Source organism: Nyctibius grandis, chromosome 5 (genome assembly GCF_013368605.1).
Source record: "Nyctibius grandis isolate bNycGra1 chromosome 5, bNycGra1.pri, whole genome shotgun sequence".
In the NCBI taxonomy this organism is placed as follows: domain Eukaryota; kingdom Metazoa; phylum Chordata; class Aves; order Nyctibiiformes; family Nyctibiidae; genus Nyctibius; species Nyctibius grandis.
Genome location: NC_090662.1, coordinates 29,513,139 through 29,533,121, shown reverse-complemented (window position 1 = coordinate 29,533,121; position 19,983 = coordinate 29,513,139). Strand labels below are relative to the sequence as shown.

General features: G+C 40.3%; 1 protein-coding gene across 1 annotated transcript in view; it reads right to left on the bottom strand.

Annotated features, from left to right (window-relative positions):
* Positions 1-12,598, bottom strand: part of ASZ1 (ankyrin repeat, SAM and basic leucine zipper domain containing 1) — a 42,473-nt gene extending 29,875 nt beyond the window's left edge. The window contains exons 1-4 of the mRNA XM_068402148.1: positions 12,494-12,598; positions 10,781-10,877; positions 3,903-4,025; positions 628-739 (exon numbers count right to left, since the gene is read on the bottom strand). Coding sequence (XP_068258249.1) covers positions 628-739; positions 3,903-4,025; positions 10,781-10,877; positions 12,494-12,598 — 437 coding nt within the window. The remainder of the gene's footprint in view (positions 1-627; positions 740-3,902; positions 4,026-10,780; positions 10,878-12,493) is intronic.
* Between the last annotated feature and the right edge of the window lie 7,385 nt (positions 12,599-19,983).

Sequence of the window (19,983 nt, the reverse complement as noted above, 5' to 3'; positions counted from 1 at the left end):
TGCAACTACAGACATCTCACAATGCACTGCTTCATACTGCCAAGACACAAAGTGGTAATTAAAGAAACAAGCTGCTACCTGTTTTTAAAAGGAGATCAAATCTCCTTTTAATCTGGATTATTCCAGACTGCACTGGAATAAATGTATTTTATTTAAAGAGAAGTTTTCTTTTCCCATAGGAGGCTGTCTGTGAAAGTAATATAGCTAGATATCCAGAAAAATCTCCAAAGGAGAACATGAATTTAAATAAAGAATTAACTGATTTAACTTACATCCTTATACGGAAGAGGCAATATGATTTGGGAAAGGCAGGGGACGTATTTCTTGCCCTTATACTGCAGTCAACCAAAGTATTAAGATCAGTTTTTATCTTAAATTTATATCTTGTTCAGCTAAGGAACATACTTAAATTTGATAAAACTGATCATAGTCTTATTTACTCAGATGAATGACTGTACTAGGAGAAATAAGTATGTGGACACTAATCTTTCCTTATACAGACAGCAGTGAAGTTACCAAAAGCTAATGAAGTACACGTCATCTTAACTCCAGCTATGTCTACAAAGATGTCTCTCTATATTAATATTAAATTTTATGCTGTATTCACAGACATGGGTTTTTTGGTACCTGCACGCAAGGTTAGGGTCAGCATTCCTTGATAGAAGCAGTTCTACAGTCTTCAGGATCTTTTCCTCTGAAGCATGCGCAGTACATGCTGCCATCAGCACAGTGTACTTATCTGTTTTGAAACTTGCAGTTAGAGAATTACATATGTAAATGTAAACACCATGCTCATCCAGAAGTTCCTTTAAAAGCCTTTACATTTACTAGAGTTGTTAACTGGGTTCTGATACTCTTAAGATATTTAGAAAAGGGTGAGAAACTTGTTTTGCTTCCAGTGAAAGTCACTAGAACTATCAGGTAAGATAAAGGCATCTAAGAAGAGAATATACTCAGAAAGATGAGAGTGAATGGCAGCAGTAAAGCATCTACTCCTACTGAAGTTTAGGATACTTCTTAGGTACCCAAAAAAAACCAGTAGGAGCTTGACTATAGATGCTTGTTTCTCAAATCTTGTTCCATACCAGTAGATTCACTCCCTGTTCCTCCCCACAACACAGCCAAGGGAAGAAACAGTTTACAGGAAGTTAACTGCAATGGATAAAAAAAGTGCATGAAATGTATTATAAAAACATAGCAACATCAATTTTAGGGAGAACAGAGGCCCATACGCAGAACAGTTGAAGCAACAAGGCTTTATTATAGGGCTTAAGGAGAAGGCACTAAGTTTACTAAACTAGACTACTATGGTGCAATAGTGGCAGAAGGAGAATTAAAAGTATGTTTTTAGATGTGGATTTAAAGAACATCTACACAGTCCGTAAAGATTCATCAGGAGGAACCAGTGTATCTGCTCCAGCTCTGAAACCAGCTGGGTGTTACATGCCACCTTCGCTCACAAATCAGAATTGTACACCACTGCTGTTTGCCCACAGAACAGGGGAGATCTACTCTTCCATGGCTCCCCTAGAGAGATGTGGGAAGCATCACACCTTGAGGACTGTAGTGAGTTAGTTGGCCCTAGAGTCAATCAGAAGACTGCCATTTGAATAGCTGCCCATTTTGCTTATTGCACAAACTTGTTCACAAGTTCAAACATGCCTTTAACGATTTGTTTTAACAAGCATAATTTTAGCCGTACCTACTTCAGACCATACCATGAAGCGTTACAACATATTTTCTAACTTTCTTGTAGAAATTTTAAGATCGTGAATATACCAACACCTCTTTTCTTCAACTGAGGTCAGACTTTATTGTATCTAAACATGAGAAGTTTGCTATGTACTTTACACCCCTCTGCTCTACCCTCTTTATTTCTCACTTCTTGTCCCCCACCCCTCCAACCAAAGACCTTAGTTTTGCATTTAATCTGGTTTTTTACTATACCACCTTTAATTTTCAACTACCTTATGCAGATGTTCTAACACACATAAATCAGTATGTTAAATGAAAAATTAAGTTTCAGTGAGTCACTTAAACTCCTGAACAGTAAGCAATCAACATTCCAGTAAATTACTTGATACGCTGGCAGATTTTTACTCAAAGTGTTTAACCTGGTTATCAATAACAACATGAACAGAAAGATGGCAGGACTTTGAACAAAGGTAGTGATAAGCAACATTAATCTGGGAATGATATTTAATCTGGGAATGATATTTAGGAGAACCTGTAGTTATATTTGTATTCAGTATTTCAGGTAGTGATAAAGAATGCGAAATTAATTTCTGTTAGCCTACCTATAGCTCATACACATGGGCAAGAGAAGAAGGGCAAGAAACACCTTAGAATTCTCAAGTTTCTCTTTTGCAGAGAAAAACTGGTAGAAGACTGCAAAAAAGATTAGTTTATGTTCAGCCAGCGAATTTACTCGAGGATGCTGCATTCTGATCCCATCACAGTGAATGCTACATTACTTCCTTGTTCTTCACAACTATCAAAAAGGGTCAAATTAAGTAACCACTTACAAAGAACGACTGAAATGTGACAAAAGGTGATTAACAGTATAGCTATTATTAGGATTATAAGCATTATAGGATAATTAGTACAGGATCACTTATGTGATTGCCTGCTGATGTAAAAAAAGCAGCAGGACTGGTGACATTTAATACCACTTTAGGATGGCACAGCTTTACTGAATACAGGTGGCCTGACCTGAATCAATGACTTACAAGGCTGTTCCTGGCTGGACAGTACTCTGCTGCGCATATGCCTTAGCTACTGTTTCCCTACACAGACTAATGAGAAACAAGCCAAGAAACCTGACCCTAGCAAGGTGCCACTTAGGGCAAACACAATTGGTCACACACTGAAAAAAATGCCATGTATGTTGGTTAACTGGTCAGCCAAAACTGCTGCCCATAGCAGTGTCTGCCCCATTTATAGCTTTCTAAAGCCATAAACAAGGAACAGGTATGAGTTGTAGGCAGCCACAGCTCTAGGCAGCCACATGAAGTTCTCTGAAGTTGGCTACAAGGACAATAATTCAAAGGCATGATTGCTTTTGGTGCAGGCAATCTACTCTAATCTCATACACTTATCAGCTGCTAAGAAGTTCAAGAAAATTTTCAGAGCCAGATTTGTACCATCTGCATTTCAGTCTACTACTATTACAAATATCAGTAAGTTACTGGAAATATGATCACTGCTTTTATGTACTTAGCAGTATTGTGTGTCACATCAGTTTCTTCCGTATTGTGATGGTTTTTCTTGAACTTGGATACATCTTCCAACACAAAAGAAGGAAAATAACCACAGTTTAAGTAGGAAAAAGTTATTATTAAGCCATAAAAATTGATGCGGGAACAGATATTACTTAGAAGCTCCACTGAATTCTTGCAGAAAAAAGGTGATCTGGCAATACACTGAAGAACAGTTTTAACTTAATTGAAAAATTGTGCTCTTGTTTTAGAGAAGTCCACATTAGTTTCCCATTAACTGGAAAGCTTTTCCTGTTGTTTGCGATTCTAGCTAGTTTCTGCATGTACATACTTCATAACAGGATCAAATAAAGGAAGTTTTAACTCTACAACTTTATCCTAGAATTCTTAAACAAGTATTTCCAAACACCCTTTTTAAAAAAGTACTTGGGGACTGGGAAGTGAGGAGGAAAGACAGAATGAGAGAGAAAGAACAAGAAAATCCACCAATTGATTTCACATCAGTTCCAAGAACACAATTTTTACTTTAAAACTACTTTTACTTCAAAACCGTGAAAGCCAGACTAGGCTTCAGTTCTGTTGTGAACTTTGATTTTTTTCCCCTATATATGTAAAAAGAGAATAAGGATAGGACGATGTCTGGTACTGAGCATTACTGGCCAGTACTTTTCATTCACATCTTACCTACTTCAAAACATGCATTAGCACCTCTGTCCAGAAGAAGACGCACTACTGCAAAATCAGCCACACTGGCAGCACACATCAGGGGAGTCCATCCAAACTGAAAGCTAGATTCTATGCTTATACCTGCCAAAATTTAAGATACTAAAATCATAAAACTGCACCAGAATAAACATGCATTTTATAAACTTTACTCTTTCTATGTATCATTAAAAGGTTACACACTGTTTGCGTTTAGTCCTAAGGAAAGAAGTTTCTTTACCATTTTCATTTTTTTAATACACCTTTATCTAGAATACCAGAAAACAACTTTTAGAACTGACACCAAGGAATCCAAGAAGTTAAGTACCGCAGGAAGACTACGTTTTAAAAAAATGCAAGTAATAAATTCAGCTGCAAAAATAATTTCAGAGCAGTACACAGAATCTGTTTTCTCCACTTATGCACAATAGCCTTCCTCAATCAAAACTAAATACGTCGACTCTTGCCAAGCCAAGTGGACTGCTGTGGAACCAACTTGCTTGTCATGCTATTAAGATCATATTGACTAGAGTTTTCCTGCTGCATAGCTCCTTTTATTCTGTCTTACAAGGCAGTTAACTAGCAGGTACCAGTTTGCATTCAGTACTATAAAACTTTATCTCAATAGAAAGAAGAAATAGAAGATTATGCAATATTCAGTCACAATCACCAGATTTGTTTGTTGCTCTTTGTAATAGCCATATCTTCCTTTGTGGCTAGAAGTAAGTTGGCCAAACAGCCCTCCCAAATTCACCAAGAGCCAAATACCAGACTGAGATACTCATCTGGCAACTTTCAAATAAAAAACTCTACGTATAATTTTTGCAATAAGAGGAATCATCTTTCCTTCAATCCTTCCTCAAATATTACTTCCTCTTTAACAGTTTCCATCAGCTACTTACATATTACTGCAACAGTGATTATGGATGATCAAAAATACTTATTTACAAGAGATAGCTCCGAAAAAACCCAAAACTGTCCTAAGAAATTTGTGACAGTCGAGCTACATGCATACCTTTTCATCCAAAATGTGTATTTACTTTCCCTGCCTTGGTAGTTTGTCAAAGATGTGCTCAGTGTAGCAACATAAAGTCATTAAAGCTGAGGGAGTAACAGGTCACTGCTCTGGGATTGATTCTTCAACTGTTTAAGATCAGTGGAGTTGCAGAAGCGATCAGTAAAGAGGTAACATTCACTGAAAGCCAGGTGTTGAAGCACTCTAACACCTGCAAGCCACAGAATTTATGATCAAATCTTCTTAGTAACACACACATACTAGCTGCAGTCCTTAACGTCACAGCACGCCAGTTTGTCTGTGGTATACAAAACATTTAGTTGAAGCCCACAGCCAAGTTCTACAAGGGGAGCCAGCAAGTGTCCCTTAGCAGTCATATCTGAACTTCCTTGTAGACCAGTTACTTCAAGAATTTAGAAAGTCTGATATCCAACAGCTCACTGAAGTAACACTAGTAGGAAAGGAACACCAAAAAGCTGGCACTCTCTCAGCCTTAAGAAGTCTGTTTTCCTCTTAAGAAGAAAAGCAGTCCATGTAACTAGAGTTCCCATCTAGAGCTTTTCAATACACATCCAAACAATAGTGACAAAAGATCTACTTGGCAGGCATATAGAGACTTATTAAAACTCTTGAGAAGGTATTTTCCTCGCTGCTTTCTTTTCACATATAGCAGACAGTATCTGCCATGATGCTGGTACTTTTTCTAAGTTCTAGAAGTAGAATCGTCTTTTTGGCAATGAAATGTCAAAGCTGTGTTACAGCTTGTTTGTCCTGCATGGTCTCCTGCCACCTTAGTGACTGCCTTGAAGTACCATACAGTGTGAAAGTCACGATGCAAACCAGCTTGTGACGAATGCACTGGACCCCCCTTAACCAAACCAGCAGCAGTTTGGTACAGGCTCCAAAGGAGGTAAAGGCCTCAGCTGTAGCTGGGCCAAGAACTCCTCTAGGAAACCCACAAAGAAGCAGAGCAACACAGTGAACACTGATAAGTTGTGGGTACAAGGAGTCTCGTGCATACCTTTCACATTGTATGTGACTTTGACTATGAGCCAACTACTTTATCCCATAAATACAACAGCCTAAGCGAGACTTCTTTGAGTTCGCCCTACTAGGCAGTGTGGCAATGATCTCCCCTTGAGCTGGGACGCCTCTCAAGGCTGCTCCTCAAAGCAATGAGATCTTTTACCGACGACAGATCGCTGGATGAGCCCAATCTGAATTCTCCTGGGATGGCAACTGGACTGAGTGTCAGGCAACTCTCCCCTTTAGCAGGGACGCCTCTCAATGTTCAGATATCAGTTGTTTAGCTTAAATAACTACGTTTTCAATAGAATTAATCACTTAGAGTTATAATGTTGTGTGATTTAGTATGCTGTTTGCTTAGCTTTACTTACTTAGCATGAGTAGACAGATTTGCTGAAGCCTTAGGCTGCAAGCTGTAAATTTCCACTTAGGTTTACTGAACATGTACCTACTTAGTCTAAACAGGGCCTCCAGAGCCAGCGCAAATCAGAAGATACGGAGGCTTCAAGGCTACAAACCATCAACAGCAGCTGCAACTAGACAAGATAACAGCCTGTCTGAAGACAGTGAAGGAATCCAATGAGGAACAAGAAGGCCCCAGACCCAAATATTACTACTGCACTAAACCATTGCTTGAGGGGCGGGTGAATAGTCTGTAGGTGTATAATTGCCTGGGGATTTCTTTGTTGTCTCTCCTTTTTGGCCCCTCTCTGGAGACATAAGCTGACCATGCTGCTGTACCACTCTCTTAAATTATTTATTTTATAATATTTGATGCCTGAGAGGCTGCTTCGGGAAACCTTGGGTTCAAACTTCAGACCGAACTAACACCAGATGCCCAGACAGAAGGTAAGTGAAGTGGGAACGAGCGTGAAACTGAAATCTGAGCTAAGTGATATAAAGAATCAGGTGTGCATATATAATCCTTTAGCTATAAACATGTATAATCCCTCACCCTTTGTATATCTTCGACATAAACTGTTGACCAAGTCTGGGACTAAGTTTGGATCCAGCTGCACCCAGACTCCACTCTGAGAAGGAGTTTAGAAAGCAAGGGGGTCCATGCTGAACCTCGTGACTCAATGGGAGGGTCTCCCTTATCTTTCTGCACCTCCACTCCCTGTGTTAATCATTCTACACTGATTCTAACCCCATTTTCCCTCTATGTTTCCTCCATGTAGTAACTAATAGAGCGAACCTTGCCATCAAACTCCATTAAGTCACACTTCTATCTAAACATTCCTCTGCAACAAATAGTCGGCAGGATCTCAAGGCGGTGTTCTGCGACACAGCTAGAGTCTCAGAGGAAGACAAAGAAACGACAACTGAAAGTAACAGTCATGTTGCTTCTTGGCTGCAGGGCTACAGGAGTTGTTGACTGAACCAGAAATGTCTCCCCTCGGTTACTACTCAGGCTCTCTCATTACACGAGCTGTTCTTGAAGTAAGCAGCATTAGGTTAGCATTTAAAATGGCCCTTAAGAATTTGTGTAAGGCAACACTGAAGCCTAGAAAAAAAATTTTAGTGAAAAATAAAGCCAGATCCAACAGCCAGAGAGAGGCACCTCCACGCCCCCAGGTCCAACCAGCATCGATGCTGAGTGTGTATTCCCAGCAGGCACATACATACACCACTGGCCACACCAATCAACACGGACAGACACAACACTCGTGAACACAGACAGCACCAATGGTCTCATCCCGCTCCTCTTTGGGATAGATATATCTCCTCCAGCTGCTGGCATCACGGACACACAGGCTTCTGACCCCTGGTCCCACTCCTGTGGCTGGCACATCCTTTCACTCACTCCAGTCTCTACAGTCGCTGGCACCCAGGCATAAGGGCCTTATGACAGCCCTGGGGGTCCTTTCCTCTGAGCCTGTAATTTGGGTTCCCGTCCACCCTTGGGCCTCTCTGCTCTCTGGGCTAGTGGAGATGGGCCTGTGATGGGCTGATGGCTTCCATGATGGGCTTGGGAGAAGCTAGGTCAGGGTATTATTTGGACTCCCACCCGCCATTACCTCTCTGTGCTCCTTTCTGGGCATGAGCAGAGGAGCTTTTCAGTCACATAACCTCGCAAATTACGTCTAGGAGGCAAAGCAGATACAACATTCTTTCTTACTACCTGAGTTACAGATAAATACCCTCCTCTTTAACCAGGAATGGGGAGAAATACATTCTGGTCCCATATGAGCTCTACAGCAGAAACTATATGAAGCTTGTGAATAATGGTGAAGCAAAAGAACAGCAAAGGAAGAATTATGTTCTTTCTGTGATTACTACAGTTTATCCAGTATCTCCTTCAGATACTTTGTTGACTGCAGGTAATAACAGCTATGGTAGAAAGGCTGCTTTTATACAGAAAAATGTAACCTCAAATTCAAAAAGGTTAACGAGGTAATGCCCGAAGAACTACGACCAACCTCTACATATAGCTTTTTATGCTAAATAATTCCATATTTGACACCAAAAAAATGAGGTCTTGAAAGACACATTTCATTTAAGAACAGCTCTTAGTATCAGAATCTGTTCACATTCAGACCCAGTTTATCTGAGGAAAAAGTTCTAAAATGCTTGATTCTAGAAGACTTCTCTCTAATAGAAGTATTGATTTCTTTTAAGTCTGTCATCACTTTGTGCTGTGGTTCCACAATACCTTAAAGACGAGTTATATCAGAGCTGCCGATGTCTCCCACTGCTGGGCCAGCTATGGTTCTCATTTGACTCACAGTTCAGAGTCCTAAATTGGCTGAAAAAGTATTCACCCCCACTCCCCCACTCCCATAGTTTACTACTACTTTAATTCCCTGAACTGGCTCACAAAAGATCAGATGAGCTCCAGCACTCATGAAAAGATAAGACTGGAACAGACTGCTGAACGAAAACAGGAGAGAGGATTTGACTGTAGCTGTATCTGATTGGGCTAAACTGCCATGAGCTCGTAACTTTTAATTCCATTTGAGGAAAATGAACACATGAATTATATGGTGTTAAGTATTTTACTCCCAAAGCAGACCCAAATGCCCAGGTCATCCTTTGAACCTGCTACTTGCTTGCATTACTTTTTGTGACATGCACTTCCTAAACTTATTCTTAGTATGTTGCCATTTTATAGGAAGGGTAAGAGAAGACATTGTGCTTGCCCATCTCCTAAAGAAGCTCTGTAAAACCACCTCAGCACCAAAGATTCTTAAAGCAATGGCTAAGCAAGCCAGTAGACATCATGTTCTTGCTCCACCTGAAAGAATGGCCCCAACTGTTGCTAGGAAATCCACTTCCAACACAAACCCTGAGTTTGGTCAAGTGCTGGTAGCGAGCCTCCTACAAGCTCTACTGAACATACACTAAAGGCAACTTTGGAGGCAAAGATTTAATCTGACTGAGCACCAATCCTCTGAAGGACAATGTTACCTTTTTTCAGAAACACGTCCCTGTTAGAGAGGCATTGTGTTCTACTGTTCTGCAGGGACAGTACTGGATGGGTCAAAATTTGCTGTTAATCATATTTCCAGGAAACAACAGATTCTCTTGTGATACTGCCTTGTGCATTTCAGGGGACAGGGCACTAGACTACAGGAATCTTTGGCCTGACCTTATATTCTTATAGATACTTATCATCATCTTCCAAGAGCATAGAACTGCTCATTATGTAGCAGGTATCAACACGGAAAGTGAAGTATTGCTGTTTGACTGAAATAGAAGCAATTGAAAATGGATGGCTGTAACAAAACAATTAAGCAATCTGATGCACAGACATCACTAAAAACTCTACCTATAAATAAGAACATATTTTCTCAAAGCAAGACAGAAGATGTATTCCACTCAGTATTACACCTCTGTGTTTCAGCCTGTACAATTGTTTTTACTTAGTTTAAAAAGAAAACCATTCCCCCCCTGTGGTGAGAAACAGTCTTGTTCTGAAAGGGCAAGTAATGTCATTGTTTTAAAACCCAGAAAAACTCTTGCTAACTAGGAAACTACTTTATTCCAGCCATAAGACAGATTTTCCTCAGAGAACAAGCTCTTGGCTACTATATTCAGCTTGCTTGCCGAAGCAGAACTTCCTGACAATTATCACTAGGCAGGTCAACTCAGCTATGCAGTTTTTGATTGCCCTGGATGCTTCAAGAAGTGATACAATCCTCCTAACACTGAAAACCAGAAACACATTACAGAGAAATACTGAGTAACAGAACAGGGAGAAAGGCTTTTAGTGTTTAGACAAGCTATTTTTTAGTGACAAATGCCACATAAACCCTATTAGACCTTTCAGAATCACAAAACCTTTGTCCAGTTGATGTTGCCAGGGCAGCAGTATCACACAGGGCACATACCAGAAACTTAACAGTGCTGCGAATTTCCAAACTGGGGGAGCATTAAAACAAACAGCCAACCTCATCTCCCCTCCTCTCCCTGCCCCCACAGCAACCTTCAACACCAAAGACCACCCACTGAATTCTCGCTCTCAATTTAAACCACTTCAAATTCAGTGTTTGTAATTGATATCTTCAGGTTAAAGATACATCTGAAAACAAACACACACCTTATTTCACAGTTCACACGTTATAGTTTTCTCAATTTTCAGGGCTCCTGACTGACGAAATAAATACAAATTAGAAGGAATTTGCTGGAATACAGCATGCTGAGTCACCGGAAAAGTAATTTCTTCTTTAAAATAAGAGTTTATATCCCATATTGGCAACATTCACATATTCCTACATGGACCTGACACATTTTTTTGAAACAAGAGACTTCAAAGCTTTAGAATTCTTGCCAAGGTCAATTAATAATAGTCAACTTCATAACTGACTTTCCTCACCTGAGTTTAAGAGTTCTTCAATTAATGACACATCACCACGGAACAGAGCCTTCTTTAATGCTTCATTCTTCTCTGCCTGCAACACTTGATCCAACTGCTAGATAAGAAAGGAGAAGTTAAGTCAAAACCTAGTAACTGTTTCAAGGTAAAACTACAGCTTAATGTCAGTATAAAAGAACTAATGACCTCTGTAAGGACAAAGCAGGGTGGGAGTCGGGGTGGAAGCAAGGTAAGACTTTCCTTCTTCCATCTCTGTAGACCTGTTTAGGCTCTACTGTAAAACACAAGTTTTAAAATTAATTTTTCGGAAAGAAGGTATTTACATTTTCAGAGAATGGAACCTTTCTCAACAGACTTGCTATCCTCCTGTGCTGCTCTCATTTTTTCTTAATGGTATTTGATTTCAGTTAAGATTCCTTTTCATCTTCTGGTGCTAGAAAAAGTCACAACACATTTCTTTACCTTTTTGTACATTTCACATGCTGCAAAGCATGGCATTAAAAAATATATCTAATAGCATCAGACATAAAAGTTACAGTTTGGGGCAATGTAGCTCAATGACTGTCTGGCTTAATCCAGCACGAATCCACTGCCAGAAAGGTCACCGTTCCTCTTTCCTCCTACTCCTGTGGTCGCAGAGATATTTGTGTTGCTGCATTATAAATGATTTGGCTGAAAAATGCTCTGACCAAAAGACTAGTTTAAGCATCAGACAGTTGCCTGATTCAAGTTCCTTTCAGAAGCATCACAGATTTATTCTCTATTAAAGTTGCAGATGCAGCTGAAAATTGCTGCTGGCATTATCTAGATTATACAAAACACTTAAATACACCAGTAAGTTGAAAACTACTCGCTAGTCCTTTGCGGACAGAACTGGGTATGAAAAGAAGAGAAGTCATATTTCATGATAAGTCTTTAAGTCATAACATGAGAACTCAGAATTATACAATTTTCCCCAGTACATTGTAGGCTATCTTTCCAACAACTTTCATAAAGATTTTAATAGGTGCTTAGTGTCTAGAAAACCAAAGGTGGGAAACAGCCAATATAAAAGTTTAGCTCTACTTTTGTTCTACTCAGCCAATAATTTCCTAATAACGCATCTCTTTGGATGGGAACCTTGACTGAAAGATCAAGGCCCCTGAAAGACTGACTATAACCTTTAGCACAAGTACCGCAAGCATTCAGTTACTTCCACCAGCCATGAGACAAACTAAGGGCTAAAAAGCCTTGCAGATATCCCTCTACCTCACACTATCAGATGCCTCACACCTATTAGATTCAATAAAATCACTTAAATCTTCATGTTAGCAAGAAACAGTCTCAGAAATGTAAGATATAAAACCTCTCTATAGGCCTCTGGTCACTTTCAAATTTACTCTCATGTTGAAATAGAGACTAAGGTCTGTTATTAAGGGGGGAGAAAAGTGTTTTAAATAAACATCAAGGTTTTACATAAGAAGACAAACCTCCAAAATTTAGGTTTTATTTACTCCCGGACTGAGAGTACACCACCCTGCTAGGGAATAATCACAGAGGAGGCACCAGCCGCAGCCCCTCCCCAGGCCGCCCTCCTCAGTGAGACCCACCGAGCCCCACTCCCCGCACCGCGGCTTCAGGCCGACGCCATCTCCCTCACGTTACCCCACCCTGAGACCGCTTGGCCGCAGGCCCCAGCTCGAGGGCGCCGGGAGCGGCGAGGCTTGGCCTCACCTGCGGCTCATGCTGCACGGCGCCGATATCCCAGCCGTCCTCGTCGCTGTCACCCTCCTCGTCGCCCCCCGCCACGACGCGGCATCCCCACGCCGCGGCGGCCATGGCGCCGCCGGGTCACGTGGTCCGCGGCGGCCGCGCCGCTTTCCCGCGCACGAGGGCGCGGCGGCGCTGTGTGCGCGCGCGCGCGGCTGTGTCGCGAGGGCTCTCGCGGCCCGTCGCGTGAGGGGTGCGTCGCGCCCCCGCCCCGCCCCCGGCGGTGTCCCTGAGCGCGGCGGGTCTCCTCACAGCGCCGGAGGCCGCCGCTGCTTCAGCCGTCGGTTTCTGGGCGAGGCAGCTGAAGTTTGCGGGGTGACGGGCGGAGCCCGGTCCGGGAGAACGCTACAGCCCCAGGTAAAAGAAGCAGATGCTTTTTAGGGTTATAAGTGTATGGGGAGGTAAAGTGGGTTACTGGTGGCTCAGCTGTTTGTAGGGGTGTTAGGTAACGCAGCAGGGCTACGTGTGAAGTTGTTTCTCTAGATACATGACTGGTAAATGTGTTTAAATCCAAGGTAAAATCAAGATTTTCTTTCTCTAACTTCTCTCATCACCAGTACACCTAACCTGATAGCAGTCTGTTACATCGCTTATGTGTGTGGGCATGCGCTGTTACGTGGCCAAAGCCTATGGTGGTGGCAGTAACGTGGGGGAGGTTGAACAGAAGCTGTGCACCATGAGCTAAACTTTCACCCTGCTCCCTCCCACCCGGCTACATACGGGCATTTCAGTTTCAGAATTGTGGTTTGGGTTGTAGTTGGATTTCATGGATGATGTCTCCTCCATCACAGGGTTCACATGAAACTCTTTGAAGAAGGGATGAGAAATAACATTCTGTATTTCATCCACAGACAAAACTGCTCTTTGAGTTCAGTGCAGACCTTGTCCCAGTCTGAAATGAATTTGGTCTTCCACTGAATGGAAGAGAACAGAAGGGAAAAAGTCTGGTCTCAGAGAAGAGGCAGGTGATAGTACGGAATGGTGAGTGTAGTCCTTGCGCCCGTGACAGCGTGAAAGTGTAATTTTTGGGAAGTTCATTTTAACGAAGATTTTACTCAATCAGAACTTAATCAGACAGTTAAGCATTTCTTCTTTTTTTCTTTTTTTTTCTTTTTTTTTTTTATGCAATGCAATGTGTAAGGTAACTTTTACCATGTTGGGAGCTTGCAGGTTAGCTAGAGCTGTGCTTAGAACACACTAAGTACTATAAAAATTGCACTTATAAAAAACCCATATGGTCTGCATATTTTGATTATGCACTTATGACATTTTTAACAGCTGTTTTTTTCTGGATTTTAGTTGCTTGTCTGTAAAATATGACAACCTGTTTGCATAAAAGTATTATAAAAGTCAGGTTATTAACAATGAGGAACTCTGGTATAGAGCTGACTGAACATTTTAAATGAACTCTTATGAAAGAAACATCCAGTTCTGTAAACTTGATAGAAATGCAAAAACCTTTCCTTTCACACAGCCTCCCTAGAACAAAAGATTCTAAAATGGAGTCAACTGTAATATATACCCCTATATAAAGGCTTAGCTTTATGTGCTTATTTTGGATTTACTTGCATATACCAAATGTCTGTTTAATTTAATTTGGTAAAGATATAACATTTACTGGATGTAGTAATTAAATATTTTTGTAGCCATGTCAGTTCTTATTGAATTGTAACTTATATTTACAGAGTTTTCAGTTTTCTGATCAGTGGCCTGAAGATTTCTCATGTCACTTTCTGCCTGCAGAGGAAAGTAGACTTTATGGCATTGTCGTCTATCTTCTTTGTATCTGTATGGGTCTACCAGTCCTCAGCACTCTAGCCTCCATATCCAGGATCAAGCTTCCGTAATTTTCTTTGTTTGGCTCAGACATGTTACAGAACGTGGGCTTTCTAGTAGAATTTATATCCCTAGCTGCTGAACTTTAAAGACAACTAAGCGTAACTTTTTACAATTGACCCGATGCAGTGCAAGAGAGTTGTTTCTAACTGGTGATGCTACTATCTATAGATTCCTTACTAAATAAACGGTAGTGTATTAAAAGTATTTGACAATTGTGATTTGTTTGTCGTGGTTCAGCTTTCAAAGTTTGAGATTGGTTGGGGTTGTTTTTTCTTCCATTTTCTCTGCACCATCTCGTGCACAATTTACAATGTCACAACAGACACTTCAAATGCAACCTGCATGCTGCTGCTTTGCTCAAAGGCCACCTCTCTTTAAAAAGTCAGTAACAGGCCTGATAGACCCTAGTAATACAAAAAAAAAACCTTTCAAAAACCTCGCCGTGCAGAAGAGCCTTGCAGCCAATGTACCTGATAGCAATTTTGAATGTGAACATGCTGATCATGCAGAAGCTCATAGCAGGTGATGTCTCCTTATGTATTTTCCTGGAACTGTAAATCAGATGTTATTGTTGATGTGGACTCTCCCTCTTCTTTTTAACTTCCTTCTTGCTCCAGTTCATTTGTGACCTTGAAGTCTGTCTTCATTTTTCAGCTAAGCAGGGTCTTCATTTTGGTTGACAGTATGTCAGGTCCTGGCTGTCACCCATATTTGCCAAATATCAGTATGCTTTTACTTACTCTGGTGGGAGCAGTTCCCAACATCTTTTCCTCATTGCTATGCAGTGCTCATTTTACATGCAGGAGGCAATTATAGAATGGCTTAAGCTGGGAAAACAGCTCAGAATAATTTTCTGTATCACAAGGGGCATCAGAACAAGCACTAAAAGCCAACTCTAAACTAAATACCTAATCTGCATGTTAGCCTAGCTCTGTGTACTTGCATGTCAGCCTATACTAAACATGCCTGTTAAAAAGACAGTGAATAGTAAGGATAGCAATCACTGGATGCAGTAAATATATTCTTGTAAGAACCTGGTTTTGCTCTGAATAATAGAACTTCCTTAATACACTTTCGATCTGTCTTCAGCCACCCTCCTTGCTGGCCGTACTTACATTCAGACTTCAGCTTGTTTTATTCATCAGCTGACTTTTAATCTTCTCTCATTACTTCTCATTACTTCTCATTACTTCTGGTATTAAATAGATTTCATTAGTTGTCTGAATTTCTTCTGTATTTTTATCTATACCTCACATTTTGTATTGTGTGGGACTTATATATGTATAGCTAAAAATTTTTAATCAAACATGGTTGCCAGAATATTCCAGAATATTTTAACTGGTTCAGTCTCCTCTGTTTCAGACCAAAAAACTGAATCAGCAAATATATAAGGGCTTTGATGTTGGGAACGTAATATTCTTGGGAGGAGAATCAGAATTAGTAAACGTTTAAAGAGAATGACTCTGTAAATATTAACTATTGCAATAACGTTTTGCTAACAACACAGCAGCTACTACTTCAGACGTTTAACAGCAATAGTGTGGAATTCTGCATAGTTCTCTGTGACAGCTACTAGTTTGAGTAACAGTCTATGCCCTTTCAGTATTATTTTTATGTAATTTTCATCTGTGGTAGCATTACTTAGAGTACAAACTCAGTGATTCTTTATCTTAATATTAGCTAGATATTACTTTGACAAAACTTAACTGAACTGTGGGACTACTGGTAGAAGGTCTTGAACTCATTCCTTGCATGTTCTCCTAATTTATTTGTGCAGAGGAGGAAGGAAGTCCTTGTGCAAGCAATGGGCACTCCAGAAAGAAGAGACTCAGTAATTGGAAGATTCTCATTCCCAGAGAGGATTAGTAGCTCTGGGTCTACTAAATTGACAAATTCCCAGTAAATTTTCAGCTGGGGGATGGTGAAGTACCAGCTGTACCAGTTCCATGGTTAAGGGCAGGACATAATACAGGAATTTGCATAATTTGCAAAAAGTCCCATAAAGTAGCACCGATGATTGCAATTTCACAGATCACGTTGATGAAACAAATGGGAAACAAAGTACTTCATAGTAGTTTAGGTTGTCCCAGATGAATTTTGTGCTGAATTGTATATGCCTGTAGTATCTCTTATTTTTAAGGTGTTTCACATATAAAGAGGGCTAATATTACAACCTTTCACTCCAGACTGTAAGGTGTTTATTCTGTGAAAGGCACCGAAGTGATCTGTGTCCTTTCTGTGATCAGTGAAGTCACCCTTTGTGTTAAACCAGTTTTAGTTTTGCTGTCCTGAAATTTTCTTACGAGCTGCTGTACTACAGCAAATTGAGTTGTTAATAGTTATTTCAGTCATCGTTCTAATGGACTGACAATAGATGGAAAGCATTTAATTTCAGCTGATTTGCTTCTGATAATTCATTTTTTTACAGCTATGTTCATCCTGGCCACTTTGCCAAATGTCTGGATAGTACATGGTGTAAAACTTTCACTCTGCTGCCAGAAGCTTGAGTATAAATTGCATACCAACTGTTTTGCTGTTCATAAGATTTGTTTGTTTTCTGGTAGAAGCTTTAAACCATTGTCAAAATGAGACCACATAAACTAACTAGTGGGGAATTCATGGGCATGGTGTAAACCTGAATCCATTTCAGGACCTCCTAGGTGCCAGTGTCATGAAAATATCCCTTACTGTCATACTAATGTATAAAAACCCTAGAAGAGGAATTAGGATATTGAAGATAATTTCTCCTTTTAATGGTGGTCAGGTACATTTTTAACTTCTTCCATATAACCTGGAAGCTTTGATCTGTATAGCAAGTCCATGTCAGAATGATTTCTGCTGTTACTAGATGCATCCTCTCTGTTAAAAATTCCTCATTCCTCCACTATCTCTACTCCGTTCTACACTATTTCTTCCCCTTAATCTTGACTGGCAGTACTCCCACTTTGTTATCATGTTGCTGAATGGTGAGTACCTTCTTGTTTCAGCCTGTTAACTCTCTGCTGTTCCTCAGGTGGCCACTTCTAATAGGCAGCGTGTCTCTTGGAAACTGAAATGTTTGAGTATACTGATGGCTGTTTATATGATCAAGTGGTGCTTTGAACTTTCTACCCTGTTTACCTTTTCTTCTGATATATCACTTTATCTTATCACTTTTACCAAGATTGAAGATTATCCAGATATTTCAGTTTATTCACATATATATAATCTTTTTGTTAGTCACCACGTTCTTATTTTGCTCTGACCAGTTTAGAAGGAATATGGCTTCTTGGAAGAGGGACTCAAACAAAAGCTCTTTTTGCTTTATTGTGTTTGGTGGTTTTGTTTTTCTTCTTTTTTTTAGCAAAACATGCAATCTGATTATCATTTTTGCATACTGAACTGCCTTGCTATCATAGGTTTACCACAAGATATTAAGTCTCTGATTATCTCTTATTTGTATGGCTGCTGGGGCTGCTCATCAGTAGTCGCTGGGCATCGTGACAAGTCCCACACATATACCGTCTTCTTTGACTTCTTTTGCTTGAGTTTATTTAAAGTCAGGGTGGTTTTTTACATTATGGTCTGTGATGCTGGCTCTCCAAAGTGATACCAGTGATTCGGAGCTCCTAAAGCTTCACAGTGTCTCCTCTGAGAGGCACTGTTCAGCCCCTCACTGAACTCCCAGGATGTGCTGACTGAACTTTGCTACTGATTCCTTTTATCTCATTCCAGCAAAGTCAGCATCTCCTTTACGTATGGTTTAAGCTCTTCTCTTCGAGGGTAATTGTGATACCATCCACATCCCTAGTGGTATGAACTAAAATTGTTACAAATGCCAACATTTGGAACATGAGAACGTGCTTTCTGGGAAAACTGTCTAAAGATGTTGCACTGTTTTCCAGCTGTCTTGCATTCTTATGCTACTCTCCAAACTTTTGTCCAGAAGTGTCTAACTGTGGAAGAGGCTTTTGTGATCATTTCTGGGTACTCTGTCACAGCTGGCCCAATCATGGGAAGCCATAAGACTTTGTTACTTGCCAGTTGGAGCAGTTATGCACTGGGGATGCCCTGACTGTTTGTCTGTCCAAATCAATGACTACTGAGATTGCAGAGGAAGGTTCCTTTCCTCTAGTAAATCCCCGATATTTAAATGGCCATAGTCCAGCCTCCTGTGTGCCCATATTGAATCATGTTGTTACATAAGATCCTGTATGTGTATCTGCATCTTTTTCTCCCCAAGTCTCTAACCACTGATGTAACTCCTTCATTCAAGTTGCTGTTGCCATAGATATAATGGTTCTCCTGTCATAAAACCCTTTTATTAGTCCCATTAGTTCCAGTGTGTGAAATCTCAGAATTATCAGCAGGCAGCAGTATATTAAAAACCATACCTCCTGTGGAATTTGTGTGGTAAAATCCTCAACAGTTCCTATCCACTTTGATACTGTAAAAATGTCCTGAGTCTTAATCGTCCTATATACCAGAACTATTCAGATTATGGAAAATATGGTTTCTTCTCTTTTAAAGCGGATGTATAAGCTACCAGAACAACTGTTTGCTCTACATTTCTTTTTCATAACTCTTTCCTGCAAAACTTATCTTGCACTAAACTTGTGGAATCCCAGTTGCCTGACTATAAGGCTCTGCAATGAACAGATTTGCTTCTGTCCCATATAGTTATTTCCGATGTTCCTCCTTGAAATACCCATTCCTTTAACCAGATCATCCAAACTACCATGGAATGTGTCTGAAATCCAGATGTACAGGGGGGGAAGTGGGGCCACGTGGCTTGCACTAATGATCCATGATCACATATTTCCTTGGCCACGTTAGGTAACAAACCTCGGATTAACCCCTTAGCTAACTTTCTGCAAAATCTCCATAGTCCTCTTTGGAAGTGAGCTCAGAATTGTCATTTCAAGTAGGCGGGTTTTTGTAATAGGCGAATGTCCCTCTGTGAGTTGAGCCACTTTCAGGTAGACAGCCTAGTAGTCAAGAGCGTTGTCTCCCCACCGAGCTGTTTCATTGTTTGTTAGTATCTCTACTTAAAAGCATATGTTAAGTAGCCTTATTTTGATTACCACTTGCCATTATGTCAAAAGAGATATTGAGGCATATTGATTAACGTCAGGGGAATAGTGTGAGGATTGTGGGACTACAGTATGGATGTCTTTATCACAACTGGACAAGTGATGTGTCGTAACTTCGAGAGGAGAGCGGAATGGTAATTTTCTGTGATGGGGACCTGTTTCTCTGATGTTGCTGTACTAGTTGGTGCTGTCAGTGGAATGTTCCTCTGTGATAACTTCACAGTCGTTGTTTTTAACAGAAAAACAATCCTTTGCTCAATTGGGATAGCTCTCTGTAGTAGTCTTTTTCCACCCTTGTAATCTACTATTGTCCTAAATTTTGTGAATTGTATTCCTAGGCTAAATAGTTTATTGTCTTCTCCTGCAGAATGGAAAAAAACCCAGCTTGTAGGTGCTTTAATATGTTTTAATTAACTACTTGTTCCTTCAGAAAAAAATTATATTTTCCACGTAATTCAATGAATTTGATTTTGGAGGGGAGAACAAAAATCCCCTTCCTCTCCTTCCAATTAGAGCTACTTACTGAATGCCTCATTAATACCA